The sequence below is a fragment of the Chroicocephalus ridibundus genome, chromosome 5, assembly GCF_963924245.1.
Source record: "Chroicocephalus ridibundus chromosome 5, bChrRid1.1, whole genome shotgun sequence".
NCBI lineage: Eukaryota > Metazoa > Chordata > Aves > Charadriiformes > Laridae > Chroicocephalus > Chroicocephalus ridibundus.
Window position 1 is genome coordinate 24,344,038 of NC_086288.1, and position 20,527 is coordinate 24,364,564.

The following is a 20,527-nucleotide window of genomic DNA, read 5'->3' on the forward strand; positions in this document are numbered from 1 at the left end:
TATTCACATAAGTAATACTCCAACATGATATTAGGAATCAGGACTTCTCTAAGCCATCTTCTATTCTTCATTAGAGTAAGCTCCCTGGAATGATGCAGGAAAAAGCTCAAGAAGAATTCAGAAGCACAGTAGACTTGGAGTCAGGGCTGGATTGTAGCTGGTCTACAGATAGATGGGGCCTTGGGAGCACACAGCAAATGGGCGGGCCACGTTTCAGTTACAACACATCTTGGATGCTGGTAAATGATTGTTTGGGCTCCAACACTTTGCCTGGGTATGAAAGTAGGGGCCAAGACAATTGGCCACAGAGAAAAAAAGAGTCAGTATATTGCATGGAGACCAAGGCAGTTGTCCCTTTGACAGAGTACTTCCTGAACAAACAGCTGTCACGTGGACCAAGTCTGTTCCTGTCTGGCTATAGGCCAAACCAATTTCAAGTCCTAGACTACTCCAAGCTTGCTGGCACCTGATACATGACCGCAAGCTAAGCCAGTCACTGTTTAGAGGGTAACCACAGAGCAGAACGTGTCAGAGAAATAGCCGTACACAGCCCACAAAACTTAACCCTCAGAAGGGTTTCAGATGCCTGTTTTGGAGTTGATCCAGTTTCGATAGTAAGTCACTCGCGTATACACTCCTGGTTTATTTTCCTTGCCACATTCATCTCCCCAGCTCACTATTCCCACAAGATACCAGATTCCTCTGGAGTTCGCATGCACCAGTGGCCCACCAGAATCACCCTAAAGAGAAAAACATCAACAGTCAGGAACAAAGTAAACAGTGTTCACCTCACTAATGCAGCAAGCCTCAAATTGTTCTGTTACGACTGACAGATATTTGTCTCTAGACCACAGCTATAATTCAACCTCCACACTGTTTACTGACAAGACAGAGGCTGATAGCCTACATCTAATTCAGTCTCTCCCACTCCACACCCTCACATCTGTATTCTCTCACATGTGCATTATATATAAATAATATGATTAAGCACATAAATCCAGACTTTGGCCCATGAGCCATGAAGCTCTTCATTTACATCTGTCAAGATACTGAACCCCATAAACTTAATCAAGATTCCCCAAAGTATGTTTTATTTCTAGGAAGCACCAACTCCCACCCCACCTATTTCCTTTTTACTATTATCTATAAAGAGACTTACCTGGCAGGCATCCACCTTCCCCTCCAGATATCCAGCACACAACATTCCAGGTGTTATCGCTCCACCATATACTTGTCTTCTATTACAAGTTGCAGTGCTTATAAGTTTCACTTCTGCTTGTCGAAGCTCATTAACACTGCGGCCTGAAAGAAGTGGCATTAGAATTTGCAGACAGGGGTATGCAACCTAAAACACTCAACGATTAGGAGCAGCCAGATTTTCCTACAGCTTTTCTGACATTACAAGCAATGAAGGGAGCTACCCAGAAGATGTCTCAGGAAGACGAAAGTTTTTTTCCCCACCCCAAAGTCCTTCACTTGTGCCCAAACATAACCCTTCTCCATCTTTCATCCTTACCAGATGCTCTTTAGCGTAATGGGTTAAGGGATTTTTGTACATGTTTCAGTGTTGAATTCAACTGTGTTGAATGAACTGATGTGTCCTTGATATCATTGGAAAGACCCATTTCGTTAACCGCCATGTAGCTTTGGACAATCACTACACACCCCAAGAGTCTACCATGAAACACAACCTATATAGTGCAATGGCTCTCAAACCATCATTTCTAACCTCACTGACATGGACTAATTTGAAAGAAGCTCACCCAAGTCATTGGATGAACTGAAGCCTGATTTATGACTGAAGAGAGAATAACTGATGAAAACTGTCATGATACATCTGTGACAAAGCCGAATAGCAAAGAAACTCATGTCAGAGCTAAACCCAGAGGAACTGGGCCAGTGGGAATAGAGAACAAAATGTATTCAACCAACACAATGCATGCAGCAATAAAAAAAAAAAAAGCTACTCTTACTCCTGTAAGGCTAACCTGTAGGGTCTTTCCCCCATATTCCAATCCACTGACCAAGCCAGAAAAAAAGGCAGCAAACTAAGTCCACAAATGTATCATTAGCACATGCACTTATCAAACACCAAGCCTAAGGAACGCAATATTAACGAAAAAAACCCATAAAACTAACAGCAGTCTTCTCAGATACATGTGTGACAGGGCACGGGAAGGCAAGAGACACTCACCATCATTCTTCAAAGCTCCCCAACCTGTGACAAAACAGGAAGTGTTCTCTGGGAAAATGTGAGATGCTTCAGGAAGACAGACACTGTGCACATCACTCGTGAACTCAATAGCAGAGGCAAGTTCCACAAGAGCTATGTCATATTCATGATCAAGGACAAAGTCGCTGTATCTTTCATGAATGATAACTCTTCGGATGAGTTTTTTCTGTTTTGGAGGTCTCAGCAGAATTCCAAAGCTGGCAGTCCACCTCCGAGGATCTCTTCGTCTGCAAGATATTTGAGGTTATGTCACAGCCACACAAAACAACAGCTCTTGTTAAAAGGAGCTTAGGTCTCCATTTAAGTATCAAAATGGACAGGTTTGCCTAACAGGTCAGAGAAGAGCCAAACTTCATTATCTTTCAGCAGATACAGAGGTTAGTGGGCCATGAAAGGTCAGAGCACCCAAGCATCCTAAGGCCTGGAGGATCAGAAAGGTCCTGATGACTTACCCTCTAAAGCAGTGGGCTGCAGTCACCAGCCACGTATTACTGATCACGGACGCACCACAGCGATGGACCCCATTAAACTGAATACTAGCCTGCCACGGCCATTCCCCATCCTGCGCACGCTGCCCACCAATTATTCTCTCCACTCCTGCGAAGGAGAATGTCTGTCTTCGTATTCCACAGCCTGTCAAATAAAAGGTAGTTCTGCTTTAGCTGATTGAAGGAAATCAGGGTGTTACTTTGGGAAAGGCCCACATGGCTGCAGGCACAGACATAACAGGGCAGGGATGTCAAGAGACAGCCTTCACCTAAAGCAGTGCCTCAAAGAGCAGGGAAACCAAGTGTCATGGTTACAAGCATCTCAGGATAGATGTGGAGTAAACAAAGAAGTTTGGTAGAAGTTACTACCTTTTCATTAAGCCAGTTTCCAGACACACAAGCCTATATGTACTCCCATGGGAGCTGAAGGCTGTACGGCTGGGACACTGTTTATCTTCCCCAGTTGCAACTGTTTACCTAGTTAAAAAAAACAAAACAAAACCTGCCTCTACAGAGCTTGCTGTGTTTGATATTTGACCAGAGTTGTACAGAGGGAAAGGTAACATACATAGCCATTAGCATGCCTGTGCATACCGGTACACACACAGATTATTAGGCACAAAGACATGCACTGATGATTAACCTAAGCATTTACATTCATATAGCTTTCATAATAATAGCGTGTAAGTTTCATCTAAAGACTAAACCTCACTTGGTATTGTATAAAAAAAAAAAAAGAAAAGAGTTTGCTTCTGGTTTTTGTTTTGGTTTTTGTTTGTTTGTTTTGTTTTTTAAAGACCTCTTAAAAATTGAGTATGAAAATACTGAGGAACCCCCACATAAACAGCCACCACACCAGGACAGTTCTAAACTTTAATACACACATCATCACCAAAATATGCACAAGACAGACACTGCACATCACTTGTGAACTCAGTGGAGGCAATCTTCCCGTTATTTGTAACATCCCACCTGTATAGCAAAGGCAAGACCAATATAGCCAGTATAGCTTTAAGTGTCACAGAATTGCTGAAGACTAGTTTGCAAAATAACACAAAATCAAACAAAAAACCCCACCCACAAACTAAGCAAACAAAGAAAGGATTTTGTGAGGTCACCTCCAGGTCAGCCTTGACAACGGCAAGAAAAAAAAAATACTGTCCTCTTCCTCCAACAGTTTACTTCTAACCACTGTGCCAACAGCACAGCCATGTATTACCCCACTGAAAAAAGTTACATCCAAACCAGTTAATTCTCAGAGTCCATTTAAAGATGGAAAGCTAACATGCAAAGGCTCTAAGACCATGCAGGGGACTGATGTCATCCCCCGAGAGGGAACTTATACCGTCTCCCTGTTACTAGAGGAGCTTTAAGACCTCACGGGGGGAGTACAGAACAGGAGAGGGACTGAGAACCTGCCCCTGTCCAGGGCTGTGCCACTGCCTTGCTCTCACTGTGGACAGCTCTGCTCCCTCTCCCACCCTCTGGCCTTTCCCTGCATATTGCAAGGTTTAGCTCAAATCTGACAGTGGGGTGGATTGAAAACTGGTTGAAAGACAGAGCTCAGAGGGTCGTGATTAGGGGCACAGAGTCTAGTTGGGGGTCAGTGACGAGTGGTGTTCCCCAGGGGTCAGTACTGGGTCCAGTCCTCCTCAATATATTCATCAATGACCTGGATGAGGGGATAGAATGCACCCTCAGCAAGTTTGCTGATGACACAAAGCTGGGGGGAGTGGCTGACACACCGGAAGGCTGTGCCGCCATACAGAGAGACCTGGACAGGCTGGAGATTTGGGCAGAGAGGAACCTTATGAAATTCAACAAGGGCAAGTGTAGGGTGCTGCCCCTGGGGAGGAATAACCCCATGCACCAGTACAGGTTGGGGGCTGACCTGCTGGAGAGCAGCTCTGTGGAAAGAGACCTGGGAGTCCTGGTGGACAACAGGATGACCATGAGTCAGCAATGTGCCCTTGTGGCCAAGAAGGCCAATGGCATCCTGGGGTGCATCAAGAAGAGTGTGGCCAGCAGGTGGAGGGAGGTCATCCTCCCCCTCTACTCTGCCCTGGTGAGGCTGCACCTGGAGTCCTGTGTCCAGTTCTGGGCTCCCCGGTTCAAGAAGGACAGGGAACTGCTGGAGAGGGTGCAGCAAAGGGCTACGAAGATGATTAGGGGACTGGAACATGTCTCTTATGAAGAAAGGCTGAAGAATTTGGGTCTCTTCAGTCTGGAAAAAAGACAGCTGAGGGGGGTTCTTATCAATGCTTATAAATACTTAAAGGATGGGTGTCAGGAGGATGGGGCCAGGCTCTTTTCAGTAGTGCCCAGCGACAGGACAAGAGGTAACGGGCACAAACTTGAACATAGGAAGCTCCACCTAAACATGAGGAGGAATTTCTTTACTTTGAGGGTGGCAGAGGTGGTGGAGTCTCCATCTCTGGAGACATTCAAAACCCGCCTGGATGCGTTCCTGTGCCACCTGCTCTAGGTGAACTTGCTTTGGCAGGGGGATTGGACTAGATGATTTCCAGAGGTCCCTTCCAGCCCCTACCATTCTGTGATTCTGCGACAGACAGCTATTTGCCAAACCTTTTGGCAGGGAGGAGGGGGCAGGAGGGAAAGTGGGTTTGGAAGGATTCCAGCAAGAATCTTGGCCCACAGCAACTGCAGTCCTCGTGCAAAGCTCACTAACAGCAGCTCATCTACAAGCCCCTACTTCCCATAACTGTTAAAGCAAGTGCTTCCCACCACCAAGTCAGAATGTCTGATTCTGCAAAGACTACAGAGCCAGCCTGACTGCAAGAAAATGAGCTGAAGTCTTCCCTGGCATGTGCACTGTCTACCACTGTAGTATCACAGAACCTATAGCACCATGTCCCTGGACTTTTTCTATAAAGCATTTGTACTTACAGTTGTTTAAAAGGTTATCTCCCTTTTCCTTATTCAACTCTGAAATGAAAAGCAAACACCACAGTGAGTATATCTCATACTGCTATGTGATCTAGCACAGCCTCCCTCCCTGTACTCAGCAAACACAAATTAAATGGCTTGCATTGCTGCATGGAGTGGCAGTACGGTAAAAGGAGTAATTTGCCCTGCTGGAAAAGTTCAATTAAGCCTCTGTTCCTCACTGAAAGTGTAAGGCCAAAGGATAAATCTTTTTTTGCCTTAGTTCAAAGTTAACGAAAGGAGCATATGATTGCAAATAGGTCCAAGTAGCATCTACATGTGCTGGCAGCTATGCACAATACAAAGACTTAAATGCATTTGTTCAGGTTCAGTACGGCAAGGTGGACAAAAGAGCCTTCACAAATCCTCAGTGCTGGGATTGACTGGAACTAAACTGTAACATTACCGATTTCTTTCCTACAAAAACCCCTCTGTCAGATTCTGATGGTAACCAGCGACAGATTCATGGGAGAGGATTACTACCCAGGGAACCTCAGGATTTTGTTATGAACACTTGCTACAGCGATCTGTCAAATAAGCAAAGGAAATGGCAGGGGGCGGAGAAGGGAACCATCTCAGCCTCACATTTTTTTAATGGCTTAAGGACTCTGCATTTCAGTACCTGGTGATACAGGTTCTTGTCCAATTTACTGTGTGCCTTAACAAAGTCATCTGTGAACCCATGGTCACAAAGTTGGACCTTCTTTTGATGATTTAGGGGTGTGCAGTGGACTGTCTCATTCAACAGAGTTAGGTCACACAGAAAGAGCCTCTGATGCACAGAGGAGAGCTCACACTCATAAATCAGTGCCAGTAACGCTTTAGTTCTTTTCATGCCACTTTTTTCAAGTTCCCAGGCTGTCAGCTCTAACACACACTTTTGAGAAGGCAAAAGAAGAAAACAAGGATAGCCCATATTTGCATAGTAAAGTAAAACTCATTACACTAAGAACAGTAAAGTATGAGGAACAAATTCCGAGCTAAAAACCCAAACCTAAGGCGCTTGCCTGTAAGACTAATGGTAGACTGGTCAACATTCAAGAATGTGGAGCTTGTTTGCAGCCTTCCATGTAACACACGGTTGACGTGACTCCAGCTTGTTTCCTTACTGTCAGCCGAGGCAAATTTAAATACCAAAACAACATTTGCCAGCACTCCACCAGGTTCTGGGCTGCAAACCAACAAAAACAAAATGGTATCATTCTCTCTTTGCCCACTAATCCTCTTTGTTCTGCTTTGCACCACCGGCCTTCTTTATATGAGAACAGGTCTGGCCTGCACAGATGTATAGAATAGCATAGCTGTGCACAAGTAAAGGAAGATTATGACATGTCAGCAGGCAGCAAAAGGCTTGGTTCTTGCTATGACAATGATCAGAGAGAATTTTCTGGGAACTGTTATAAGCAGTACAGCTGAGGAGAGGAGGAGGGATCACTCCCTCCATGCCGCACATAGTCAGTAGGACACAGATGGCAGTAGGAATGAAACAGCAAGTTAAAACCTTTTAACAGATACCCAGCAGGCCATTCCTAACAAGCATTCAAAAGACCCAGTTTAGAGACACGGAAGTAAAAAGAGGTTTTTTGTCATTTCTTTCCATGTAAGTCACTTGTCCAGTTATTGGCCAGTTGTATCTAGAGACAAAAATCTCAATAGTTTGATTTATCAGAGCAAGGCGTGATCACTTACTGTCAGTATAAAATATTGTGTCTAAAGAAAAACTAACTGAAGCCTAGATGGAAAGACAGCAGAAATGTAGCTAAGCTGGTCCAGTGCCTAGTTATGCAACAAGGCATCTGTAGTGAAAACAAGCTTGGAAGAGACACACTGGTGTAAAGAGGTTACCTGAAGTCTACCTCCCAAGTTCTGTAATTTCAGTTGGTATACAGTATGGGAGGCTTATGGAAGAAACCAGCATCAGAAAACAATGTAGAACAGCTTAAGGAAATTACTCATTCCGTCTAGAGACAGGTAAAGGCAAGAAAGCCCAGAAGCGCTGTAAAGAAGGACATTTGTGGGAAGTCTGGCACTTTTTGCTGTCTAGGGAAAAATATTCCACAGCAGAATTGAGCCTTATAGAAACACAACTCTAAACCACAGCAATGTGAAGGAGAGGGAAGCAATGTCTCCTATCACTGAAAGTGATACATAATTACTGCAGAGAGAGGAAAGACCTAAAAGCGCTCACACAGGACCTTTATACCTGCATGTCTCGCTTCCTTCCCTCAACTCTGTATCCGGGTATCTCACAGTGGAATCATTTATTCCTTCGGACCTCTTCAGAAAGGGAGAATAGTCACCTCCTCCTGTACACCATGCAAAGGTGTAAACACCAGCCTGAGCACACAGGAAGCCTCAAGTGGAATAAAAAGCTGACTCTGCATTTCTCAAGTCCTTAACTAGTAGTGAAGGCTGGGACCACCTAGTAATTCAGTTACTGCATTACAGCCACAGACAACTGGTGTTCAGATAATCAATCTGCAGAAGTATAAGGCCAGCCTTCTCTTCCTTGCTGACCTCTGAAGGTGACTGAGCCCTCAGTGTTGTTAGCACTGAAGGAGAGCGACAACCAGCCAAGACTTAGCCATCCTGCTGCTGTAATCCAAGCATAAACAACCAGGCATTCTCCATATGGTCGAGGGGTAGGAAGAAAGATATTTATCACATCCCCGCTTATTCCTGACCTTCACTTTACTTACCTTAGACTAACAACATGGGACCTGATGTACCTTTTACTTAGAAAGGACCCCTTGAATACTGTAGATATCTGTTAAAGGAAAAGAGTGTGTTAAAATAGACCTGTAATACATATATGCTCTCAAGATACAAGTCTCGTGAACCTCCAAAACACAAGAAAATAAATGCCTTCAGATCTCCATATTTACATCAAAGCTACTGCTAAATTTCCAGAGGATGCAGTTGGCCAATTTTGCTGTCTCTTTTGCTCTGTGGGTGCCTGTTTCACCACAAGGCTGCTGGAACAGACAGCACTCATGCTTACCATCTGCTTGTGCACAGTAAGCAAAGCATCTTTAATCCACTACAGCAAGGTTTGAAAGGTAAGGCCAGCCACACAGGGAACAGTCATAGGCACAATCACCTCTGACTATTTCCATTAATACAATTGCAGGACTCTTCATCATAGGTCAGGCAGAAACAGAGAAACTTCTAAGCTTACCATGGTTTCAATCTCTTGGCTCAGGTGCCTGAACTCTTCTGTAGTTTGCCTTTCATATTGAGGATCATACTTGACATTGGTGATTAGGAAAGATGCATTGTAATATCGGTCCTGATCTACAGAGGAGAAAAGGAATGTGGCTGATCTCCTTCAGTACAATTCAGACACACACAGCACCCCACAGAACACGGCACAAGTAAAGCTCCCAGGCTCTGGCTGTGACCCTGTCAGCTGTGGAATTACAGCTTTAGCAGCACGTTGTGAAAAGGGGGCTCCGTATCATCTTGTTGCTCCATGAACCAGCTAGGGGATCATTTCTACTTTGAGTACCATCCCAAGTAGCTCTAAATTACAAGCACTACAACATTTCTCTGGGGACCACCTTCTCATCAGCCAGAGGTGAGCACAGCATGAGACACATCAACCCACATATATCTCTTCTGATATATGTGCGTTTCACTCCTCTCTAGCTGCACTCTGGGCATGTCCCTGCCCCTCTGAGAGGCAGGTGGCCCAGAGCTGTTTGTTTGCATCCATTCATCAGTCAGGTTAAGTTTAAAATCTGGCTCTCAGGTGAATGGCAGAGAGGGGCCCCATAATGCAGGGTTAGCAAAAAGCAAAGCTAAGCTGTAGCTCTGCCACTCCTCTGTCTAGTGTCCTAATTCAAGCCACGGCCTCATCCACTCTCAGTGGCATGCAACATGATTAGTTCCATCCCAGCAGGAAAGTAATTCAAAACCCCTCACACTGGTATCTCGGAGACTGGGAATGGAATGGCTTGGCTTCATTCATCTGCTACCAAAACTGGGCCCTAGGCAAACAGGACTGACTCCTGGGCTCCAAAAGCCTAAACCTCTGCCCTCTCTCCTCTGGAATATCCTCAGCTAGAGGTGCCAGGTTCAGTTTCTACAAAAACCCTGTTCAAGACCAAGCTTACTATGCATAGCCTGAGTACTAGGCACACCCCCGGCTTACACGGAAGACTGCTGGCCTTTGTTTAACCATGGATGCCAGTGAAGGCAACCAGGGCAAGACAAGAAACAAAAAGATGGGCAAAACTTAAATCTCTGCTTCAAGTAAATGATATTTTAAGTATTCTTGCAGGTTTTCTTATCAATTCAGATCTTGAATACAGTCTACTAAGCTGATTCTATACCAGGGGTGAATTGTATACCTAAATCATCAGGCAAGACCACAGTGCCAAGCAAAACAACAGATTCCTGAAGACTTGTGACAGCAAAAAAGAATGGTGCACTTACCATGGCACAAAAAATATGTAATCAAGCCAACGACAAGGGCTACGCCTACTATCACCGACACAGTGATGACTGCTATCTTCCATGGCTCCATACGTTTCGTTGCTCTGTCCATCTGGATCACGATCTGCATTGAAGAAAACAACGTGGAGAAATTTAACTCTATTACAAAGACAATAGCGCATACCAAGCCAAATCATATCTGGTTCAGCTGACAAACCTCACAGAATGAGGTAGGCTGGGAAGGACCTCTGGACCCTGTGGGTCTGACCTTCTGCTCAAACCAGGTCCCACTACAGCAGGTTGCTCCAGGCTCTGTCCTGTCATGGTTTTAGTATCTCCAAGGACAGAGATTCCCCAGTCTCTCAGGAGTCCTGGTTCAGTCTCTGATCACCCTCATGGCAAAAGCTTTTTCCTTATATTTAGTCAGAATTTCCTGTGTTCTAACTTGCCTCCATTGCCTCATATGCACCCCTGAGAAACGCCTAGAGTTGTGCAGATATTGCTAATAGAGACAATTTCCCATCAAGAAATATTACACAAATTTCAATTGCAGCTGACTGCCCACGCAGGTGCTTAAACTGAACATAAATACAATAATTCATGACTGATGAAATAACTTCTGCACCAAGGATACTCTAGTCTACCAGAGATGTCATGAGACATACAGATTTGAGTTATTTTTAGTTTGTATGAGCAGTAACAATTATTGATCCCCTACAGGGCTTGGGTTTTATTGCACCAAATCCACACATACATTGTAAGACACCGCATCCTGTCTCCTGCCAGACAGTCTGTGAGAGGGAAGAGAAATAGAGAAATACACCTAAGTGTAAATGTGATATGGCAACAAGACCCAGACTTAGTGACTCGCTGAAAGCCCACAGCAGACCTGTAAAAGGGTTGGGAATTTGACTCACACATGGACAAAGGCACATAAGCCTTTCTCCACTTATGTCCTCCTGAGCAGCATTAAGCAAGAGAGCATTAGGAAAACTGCATTTTTGCACATGTCCTCAGTAGCTTTGTTGTAGGATGATGCAAAGCCTTAAGCACAATTATTTCAGATCCCCAGTAATTTCACAGCACACTATGTAGTAATTGTTGTCATGCCACGCACTGAGTCTCTATATCATGGTTGGCGTTAGTACAGGGTATCAGAAAAACAAGTGGGATAATCTCTCAAAGGTGCCTAGAGTGACAAATGGCAGCAGTCAGCTCTGGGGCGGAGGGACTCAGCTGGCTAGTCACCATGCTGTCTTACATCCACTGATCCATGTCTGCACTGCTGTGGACCAGACATACTAAATGCTATTTTCTCCTTTTCAGGCCTATGACACAGCCATTTCTGAGCAACATCTCAGAAAACAGGGTCAGGAAGGAGCAGAAAGGCAGGCAGAAAGAGTAAGTGTTTGCAGGTCTCTCAACTAAAAGGTGGCAAAGGAAAAAATTGCAGAGAAAGCAGAAGAGGATACCAGCAGAGGCTCCATCTTAGAAAATAAGATGAGGGGGTAGACAAGCAGCAAAGGTGAGAGTATGATGAACAAATCCAGGACAGCAAAAGACAGTGAAGTGGTGGGAGAGCAGAACGGGGTTATACACTCTGCCCTGAGGGCAAGAAAGCTGAGCAAAGCTACAAGGAAGAGATGGTAAAGGAGACAAACCAGGGAGGAAAAAAAAAAAAAAAAAAGAAAAAAAAAGAGCCACAGAAGGAAGCAGCTGAGAGGTCTGTGCACAGTGAGGGTATGCTCAGCAAGTTGACAGGGAAGTTGGAAGCAACCCAGAGTTTAATCTCACATAAAAGCTTGTTTTTTACTAGTGAGAGTGCTGGCAGGTATCCCAGTCCATTGCTTAAGAAGGGAAGCAGGCAAGTTTTTACCCATTCAAACAGGTGACATACTGGAAAGAAAAAGTGAAACAGGGTAGATTCAGCCAGCACCACAACTGCAAGTGATCACAGGCAGCAGCTTAGCACTACCAGACTACACAGGACGGGTGCTTCAGAGTCCCGACCTACGGAGAAGCCTAGTACCTCTCCTTTTCTTGTGCCTGCTTTACTGGGGCAAAGTTATGTTCTGGCAATGCACAGTCCAAGTTTTCCCCAATTCTTGCTGTCTCTCCAGCAGACTGGCTCAGTTTCTTGATGGCAAGGCTCTCAAAACAGACTCTAGGGCAGTTGATAGGAGTCTGAAAGCACAGGCTTGCCAAGATTACTTTCTTTAGAAACTGCAAGTTGCAGTAGGCACACAATATACACACACTAGAGGTCAACTGGTTCCAGAGAGGCCTTGACTTCTCACTATCTAGACCTTCACTGTATATGCTCTTCATTATCCCTGAGGGTTTAACAGACACAGAGATTCAGATAAAAACCCAAGACGAGTGGGACTGTCCTGCCTCAGTCTCTTTAACATGCTGCAGCCTCCCATGGAGCATTCCCATCCTCATCTCAAAGCTCGCAGTCTTTCACACTCCCAGCTCATGGAATTGCAGCATAGCTCATGGGCAGCCAATTACTGCCTTTGGGGGCAAGCCCCTTGGCTAACCAGAACATCCCACTATGGCAATATGCCTCTGCCCCTCCTTAGCTAGCCACCTCTCTTGTTTCAAAGATTCTGCTTTAGCATCTGACTTTGCGCTCCTCACTGGACAGCTTTTGCTCTCCAGCCTGAGCCCCTGACATCGGTCTCGATCAGACTGGTTCCCTGTGTTTCAGCTGTCCCCACCCCAGTGTGCTTCCACCTGAACAGAAATCAGAGCAACATCCCTCCATTGCTCTTGACACAGAGAACATGCGGCACAGCCCTGATGGCATATGGCTGACTCTGCAAATACTGAGGCAACAGTACTCTTGTTTCACAACCACTGGCTTTCTTGAACTGTATACAGACAGATTTCCTCAAGATGTGGCTTTATACTTAAGCTACAAAAGCTTCAGACTTGCACTTGAGAAACGAGTGTCTCACTGCCTGTGAGACTCGTGCTCTGACAGGGGCAGCACTGTCCTTCATTTCAGTCTGTCTCTTATTTCCTTTTTATGCAAAGACCAGCTACATCAACAAACAATGGTGACACAGACCCCTCTTCTCCAACATTTCAGAACTGCTTGCTCTCTGCAGGTCACACAGACTTGCAAGGGGAACAGACACCTTAGGAACTGCTGCAGTGCTGGGGGAAATGGAGACATGGGAGATGAGGAATAAAAACCTCCTCCACTTTGATACTGATTTCACTTTAAAATTTTTTAAGAAAACAGTATAGCACTTCCATATATTTCTAAATATAGGCAATTAATTTGTATATAGGATATACAAATTAAAGTGGAAATACCTCTTCAAACCTAAAACAGTTTCCTCTCTTTAGAAGGATGCTCTCAACTTCCATCTTGCTGAGTACTGGAACAGGAAAAAAAATCTGTTGTGCAATGGAAGCACCAAGTCTCATCACCTCCCACAGCGATCAATGCCAGTATGTATCCCTCAACTGTGATGCCTCTTTGCAGGACCCAGCTCAGCAGCCCCCATTTTCTGTGTGTCCATTTGATCAGCAGACATGCTAGTCACCAGTTGCACAGAAGGGTTGGGAAAGAAACAGTCTGGTTTTAGCTTTTTAGGAAATACCTAATCTTTTGCAACTCATTTCAGGAATCGGCATGAAAGCAGGGAACAGGTGATCCTGCGGTCTTGTTTGGCCCAAAAATCAGCTATCTCATATCTTTGAAGAACATCTCGAGTGCAGGCAACATCAAATGTGTACTGCTTATATTAGAGCAGCATATATTTTCAGTAGACCCCAGAAGTTCCAGCCTTTGACACTGTTATGCTAGGGTTTATATTCACAATACAAAACAGTCACAAGTAGATCCGGTTTTGAGTCTGCCTCTGCTGAGACCTACTAGGATGTTTAGTGAAAGACAGTTCTTGTTCAGGTTATGTCCACTCAACGCATTCAGTCATTAATCACACACATTACTCTTCCAACTAGCTCCTTCACCCTCCTAGCCTTCTTGCTATCATGCCATGGAGGGCAGGATTGTTAATGCTCTACCAAAATAACCACCTGATAGGGATTCCTGTGCTTGGGACATCCATCTCCATAGTTAAATAGTTCAGTGGCAGGTGGATCCCCCTGTTTAAGAATCAGACTTCTGCATGGTCTTCTCTGCACTCTAGTAACCAAGAAAACACTGCTCCACCCAGCAACACTCACTGGCCAGAGAAATACTGATCCTCTGCAGTGCTGATGAATGCAGGGACAGAGATCATCTCATCGTCTTCAGCCATAGATGTAATCTTTCTTTCTTTCTTCTTGTGGCAAAGAGGCACTGCTAAATAGATAGGCGTTCTCCTCAGAAGGCCTCCAATACCCCAGCTGTCTGTGTAGATGCCTTCCAGAGTCGTGTGTTTTGTACAGCCTCACATTTCTTGCTTCCTTATACCACATGCTTTGACTTTTTACTGCCCAAACTCCAGTAAGCTGAGAATTAACTCTCAGGGTGGCAGAAATGCCTTCATCCTCCAGCACAGATGAGCATAACTTTCATTCCTCAAGAGCAAACCTTAACAAAAGGCCAGACTCCACTGGGAGACCTCGAAGGCCGAGTCCTCTCTGCTCTGAAAACCACGTCCTCGCGGTCTGTGTCTGGCAGCTTTCAGTCTGCAGTGAATTAGTGAGAAGTTTCAAAGCCAAGATCTTTTAGTTCGGTACAAAACTGCTTATCTTGGCAATACTAGAGATGAACATTATACTTCCCTCCAGCAATCCCTATTCTCATTTAAAACATGCTTCATTCCCAAGGAGCCTAAGACAATTCCTAGAGACAGCAGCATCTCACAATTTCATATCACAGTTCATTTGGGTCTGGAAATGCAAACTATTAGGTCTCCTACTTTACACATCTTGGCTCTCAGCCAAATAATGTGTTTTGATCAATAAAAAGTTATTCCATACTGACAAAATTTATCTGAATGAACTATTTTGGAACTAGCTATGTTTGTACAGAATTAAGTTATTTTAAACACAGTAAAGTTGTGTTTAGAGAGGGATATATTAAATCAAGACTTGATACAGGATATTTTAATAAGTGATATACAGCAAGAAATAAAGCTACATTAATAGGTATTGGCACATTAGGAAGAAGAGTTGTATTGAAATTTTACAGAGCTAAAATTGTCTGGTCTTCCTTGCAAAACCAAGGAGAAGACAGTAGGATTTCAGGCTAGATTTCTGATCATCCCCAAATGAATTCCTTACCTTATAATTTGGAACATTCATCCAAAAGCAAAATACACAGGTGACAAGTTGTTGTTCCTCTCTCACCCTGTACCAAACTCCCTAAAAGGTTACTATGTTCATTCACAACGCAAGTGATGAAAGTTCAGCTCCCACCTCTGCCTCACAGGATTTTGTTCACTGTATTGAGCTTATCCATCTCTTCTGGTTGAGCTATTGTGCATTATCAAAAGCTTCAGTAAGAATAATATCAGAAAACTGATCAGAAAATGTCTGTCCAGACAAGAAAAGGAAGTGTAACTATCATCTGTGCCCTAAGAAAAGGCACTAGTCACTGAGCTACTAGATAAGCAGGGAACAGCTACTCTGTTCTGTTTTACAGATCTGCCATTGACATTTTTTGACTTCTTAAGCTAAGCCCTCATAGCACCCTGATCTAGATTTGCTTTTAGATTAGTCTAAACCATGTTTTCTGGCACCAGCTGTTTACTGAAGATGTTTTGCCACACTCTACATAGAAGAGGTTGCATGTTTTCTTCTATCTGATCTGCTGTTGTCTTTCTATAATAAATTTATTATATTTTTTATTATTATACCCCTGCTCACTGATATGCCAGTACTCTCAGAAGAGATAGTGGCAGAGCGTAGGTTGTACATCTGCTGATGAGGGTCTCTCCACATTTATAGCCATGACCAGCTTTTCCATTCAAAGATGGATTCAGGCACATCCCTGCAATGTGGGGGATTGTTCCTAGAAATGGGACCTTTCACAAGATAACTGAACAGACTAGTCTGCTAGCCTGGTGAGTGCAATTTGAAAATCCAGACTGAGCCCCTGAAGCTATCTACCTTGGCAGGGTGGTTGGGAATGGCAGCAACTGAAATACATCTGGCTTAGTTCAGGATTCCTGTAGCAAAAGCAGAGGGCCACAAAGCAAGACATGCTAATTCCACTCCCACCTTTGCCACAAGCAATAATGCCAATCTAACACTTCTCCTCTGCTCTTGTTGCATACTCAGGACACACACTTCTAGGAGAATAGGACAACCTCTACTACTTTGGGCATTGAAACAGAAGCAGCTAGTGCCTGCCTAAGTACTGCAAGACCCTCGTTTGGGTGAGGTCAGGTACCTATCAGCCTCACGCGCTCTATGTTTGATATCTCCCAAAGCAATTCTGATACAATGGAAGACTTCCAAACATTGAAGGGATCTGCTGAGGGAAACAAAACGTGTGTGTTCTTCTATGTGTCATGCTGAATCAGCTTGATCTCCCCACACCCTCAAACACCCCACAAAAACAGTAGGTGCTGCATGCCACCCCTCTGCAGTCAGATAGAGCATCACCAATGTATTTGCCACTTACTAATTGAGCTCCTCCCCTTAACCATCCAATTCTACCAAGGTCTTGCTGCTTCCCAGAAGGACACTTCAACTGGGCAAGGTCAACAGCTCCAGATACTGTTCTTGTCATTTGCATCTAGATTCAAAGACAGCATTCAGTCTTTGGGATGTGTTAACTCAGAGCTTACCAGTAACTATATCTATGATGCCAAAATGCTTTTCATACATATTTCCCTGATTATTTGATCACCTTCACAATTAGCACAAAAAGTTTGTTGTTTCTTACTCTCTCATCCATTTTGCACACAACTTTTTGGAGGTTATGAGCTCTTTAATTGTTGGGATACAGCTGACCTCCCATACTACTACAACAGTCTGTGGGATATAACTATAATACCAACAACTGAAATAGCCTTGATCAATAACACCCGTTTCTACAGCTGACTGCCACAGCCAACATCTCAAGAAAGACTCTCATGTTCTGAAATAAGCTTTAGTACAACTAGGAGGGCTACTCACTACATAAGGACTGTACAATCTGCATGAATATGTGAGAGACCATCCCAGAGTCAAGGAAATATTAAGTACACAGCCACTGAATGCAATCAGTTTAGGATAAGGTTCTGCAACTTCTACATCATCTTTACCTCTCCGTTTTCCCCTTCAAGCTGTGTTGATCATAGACAAATACCTTATTCTGTTATTCCGCAGTCCCAGAATACAGCAGTAAATCTCTGCTTTTCAGCCTTTGAAAACAGCTCTGCCTGCCTCTCTTCATCCGGCTTTGACTGACTGAAATCTACTCCAGAAGTGAGACACCAAAAAAGCAGTTTACAGTCTTTGCGGGTTTTCAGTTTGATTTTCATTCCAAGGCAGGATGGGTGAAATGGTCTGGTGCCAGATTTGGTACGGTTCCAAGCTGATTCTGCACAGATTAACACTTCACTGATTGCATACAAAGCCCATGAAAGTAAACAAGGGCACAAGAAGCTACTTTTATGTATTTTACTCCACTCACCCTCTTGTACCATGCTATTAGCTCAGCAGTTATGACTGCAGCACATTCTAACTGCACTAGCACAAACAGCAGATCAGAGTCAGGGCACAGTGAGATGACTCTCACCTGCTCCCCCCGCTGCAACCTTTGGTGGCCATAGGCCACCTTGATTTGTTACCTTGTCACCACACCATGCTGTAGAGGAGCTTGGGAATTCTTGGAAAACAAATACATCTTGAGTGAGAAGAAAGGGTGAAATATCAGAAGGATTACTGACGCATGGAAGGCAGCTCAAATTAGAAGCAAGCTCAGAGCTAGTACCATTCTCCCCACACCCTCAGTCAAAGTTCAAAATGCCTTATAAATCTACACATAAATTAGCCATGCTGCCTAGACTACCAAGAAGCAAGTCAGAAGGCTGTGGCACTCACCTCTGGTACCAATGAGTGGTCAGCAAGAAGCTCTTTCTTCTGGGAGATGCACTGTCCCGAACGCCACAACGCACTGTGCGGCATCTCAGCATAGACTTGAGGCTTTATCTCCCGAATTAGGAAAGAAAGGAGTCATAGGCAAGTCAGAACAAACAAGTCCAGCAAGTCTCAGTGACAGAGGCCTACCCAGTAGCATGATTCCTCCCCTAAAACAATAACAATATACTTCTTTCATCACACCTTTCATCCAGGAATCCCAAAGCCTTTTCAGAGCATTAGCTACACCCTGCAACACCCCGAATCAGAAGAACCATGAAAATTTTGCAAGGACGCTGAGTTTATTTCCTTCTTTGGTACAATTAAAAACAAATCAGAAATTATGGGCAGGACCAATGCAGAAAAACTGTATGTTCTAAAGAGACAATGTTCCGTCCCAGGCCAGATAAGGAGCTGACATAAATTGATGTAGATTCAGTGGCATGTGCCTCAACTCCCTTAACCTCCTTTAAATTGGTCATTTAGCCACACAAGAACTCGCCCCCACAACAGCTACATTCAAGTTTGTCATTCTTCTTTAACTCCTTAGACGTTAATTTTAATTGTGGCCACCTAGCCACGCACACATTTCTGTCCTGGAAGAATTCCTCCAGGTCATAAACATTTCTGACATAAATATTTGCAGGTTGTCTAGATGAACATTTCTACTTGTGCTAGTTACAGCAAATTAGCTGGCAAGTCAATTAACACAAGCACAAACACTAACCAGTTGTAGCATTTCTCAATCTTTTCTTGGGAATCCTTTTTCAAATTTAAATTCTCTCAGTTCCACCAAATTTCCTAGAAGATATATATGCCCACAAAGCCTTACACAGATTTGTTTCAGAAGGCAAATGAAGGCGGCAGAACATCTCAACAAGATACCTATGTGGCACATATTTTCTTTACTTTGCTGCAATAAAGTTTCTAACATCTAGGGACTTTTCTTCCTTCACCTTAATGACCTTCATTTGACCCCTGTACAGCTCAGGGATCACCAGCTTAGTAACACACTGATTTGAATACATTTTACATGGCTGGAGCTCTTCCTCCCACCTTATATCAAGTCCACAGGCAAGTAACAGGAAGGCTTGTCTTTCTGGGAAGGCCAGTTTCTTTTGAATGAAACGTAGGCTAAAGATAAGCCTCAGCCTCTCATAATTTGGATTCAGTCAATGTCTCAGCATAATTTGTTACGAAACACAATGAATACAGTTGCTAATGATGCACATAACGTCATTGCTTCTCAATACTTTAACTGGAAGCTGCATTGCCACCCTATAGAGGTACACTTCTATTGAGTCAGTCCAGATGTGCAAGAGAAATGCAGTCAGAAGCCTAGCTAGAGGGTGACAATTTCCAAGGGTAAAGTCATCAAGTGTCATGATTACCTGACCCTTGTGTAGGTGGTATGAAGATGTATTCATTCCAGGCAGCCCACGATCCTCAGAGACAGAGCCCTTTCTTGTGACTCGATTGTAGCATTGGTGGAAGAATGCATGACACAGAGGCTTGATGGCAATCTCTGAACAGTCTCAACTGCACACAAAAAACCTATTGCTGCTTAAGGAAAGATGTTAAGCTAAGAAAGATTTTTAGGGCACTGAAAAGCTCTTCCAGCCCTAGATTCATGGCAGGAAGGCACCAAACTGATTAAGGATGTAATAATCCTGGTCAATGGTCCCCTCCCTGCACAAGGTGTCTGTGTATCTTCTTGTACTGACAATACCTCCCTAGGGCAGAAACTCCAGCTGAGAAAAAGGGACCGACAATAGCCATCAGTGGTTCAGTTACTAGATACCTAACAGGTTTGGCTCCTGATTTCAGAGGCAGTGTACTGATGGCCTGCTGGCGCTACACTGACAAACTTCAAAAAAAGCCTGGACAAGTTGGGAAACACTGGGAAGGAGGCAATGGTTGTGGTCCACCTGAGTGCCACATAAAAGAAAGAAGAGAGATTCTGGAGGCAGAACGTAGGATGCCAAAGACGAGGACCCCGGTCACAACACAGCTGGTGAGGAGGCAAAGTCTCAATGCACAACTAAAGCAATGGTAAGGAAGAGAGGCCCAGGTTTATCATGGACTGTAGAAGCTTCTAGAGGAGATTTAGCCTAGCAAAGGATGACCAGATTTCCACCTGAACTGAGAGGGAAACAGGATCTGCACTTCACATCAGGAAGATCATACAGAAATTTCTAAGTGACAAGCAGGAGAAAGCAGACTGGGGCACACAGGATGCACTGTTCTGAATCCTATGGTAGATACCACAACCTCTAGTAAAGAATAGGGCAGAAATTGACAAAAGTCAGATAGTAAACAAAAGTAATAAAAAAAAAGCCTGATATGAACAGGATACAGCGACAGAAAGCCAAAACAACGCTTTCTG

General features: G+C 44.1%; 1 protein-coding gene across 1 annotated transcript; it reads right to left on the reverse strand.

Moving 5' to 3' along the window:
• Window positions 1–327: 327 nt before the first annotated feature.
• LOC134516176 (transmembrane protease serine 11E-like) lies at window positions 328–19,568 on the reverse strand. Its single transcript, XM_063336111.1, has 11 exons — window positions 19,533–19,568; window positions 18,106–18,213; window positions 10,105–10,228; window positions 8,846–8,961; window positions 8,367–8,434; window positions 6,675–6,838; window positions 5,629–5,667; window positions 2,686–2,866; window positions 2,195–2,460; window positions 1,160–1,302; window positions 328–740 (listed from the first exon to the last, which is right to left on the reverse strand). The coding sequence occupies exons 1-11, from the start codon at window positions 19,566–19,568 to the stop codon at window positions 579–581; spliced, it is 1,407 nt and encodes a 468-aa protein (XP_063192181.1). The 3' UTR covers window positions 328–578.
• Window positions 19,569–20,527: the final 959 nt, after the last annotated feature.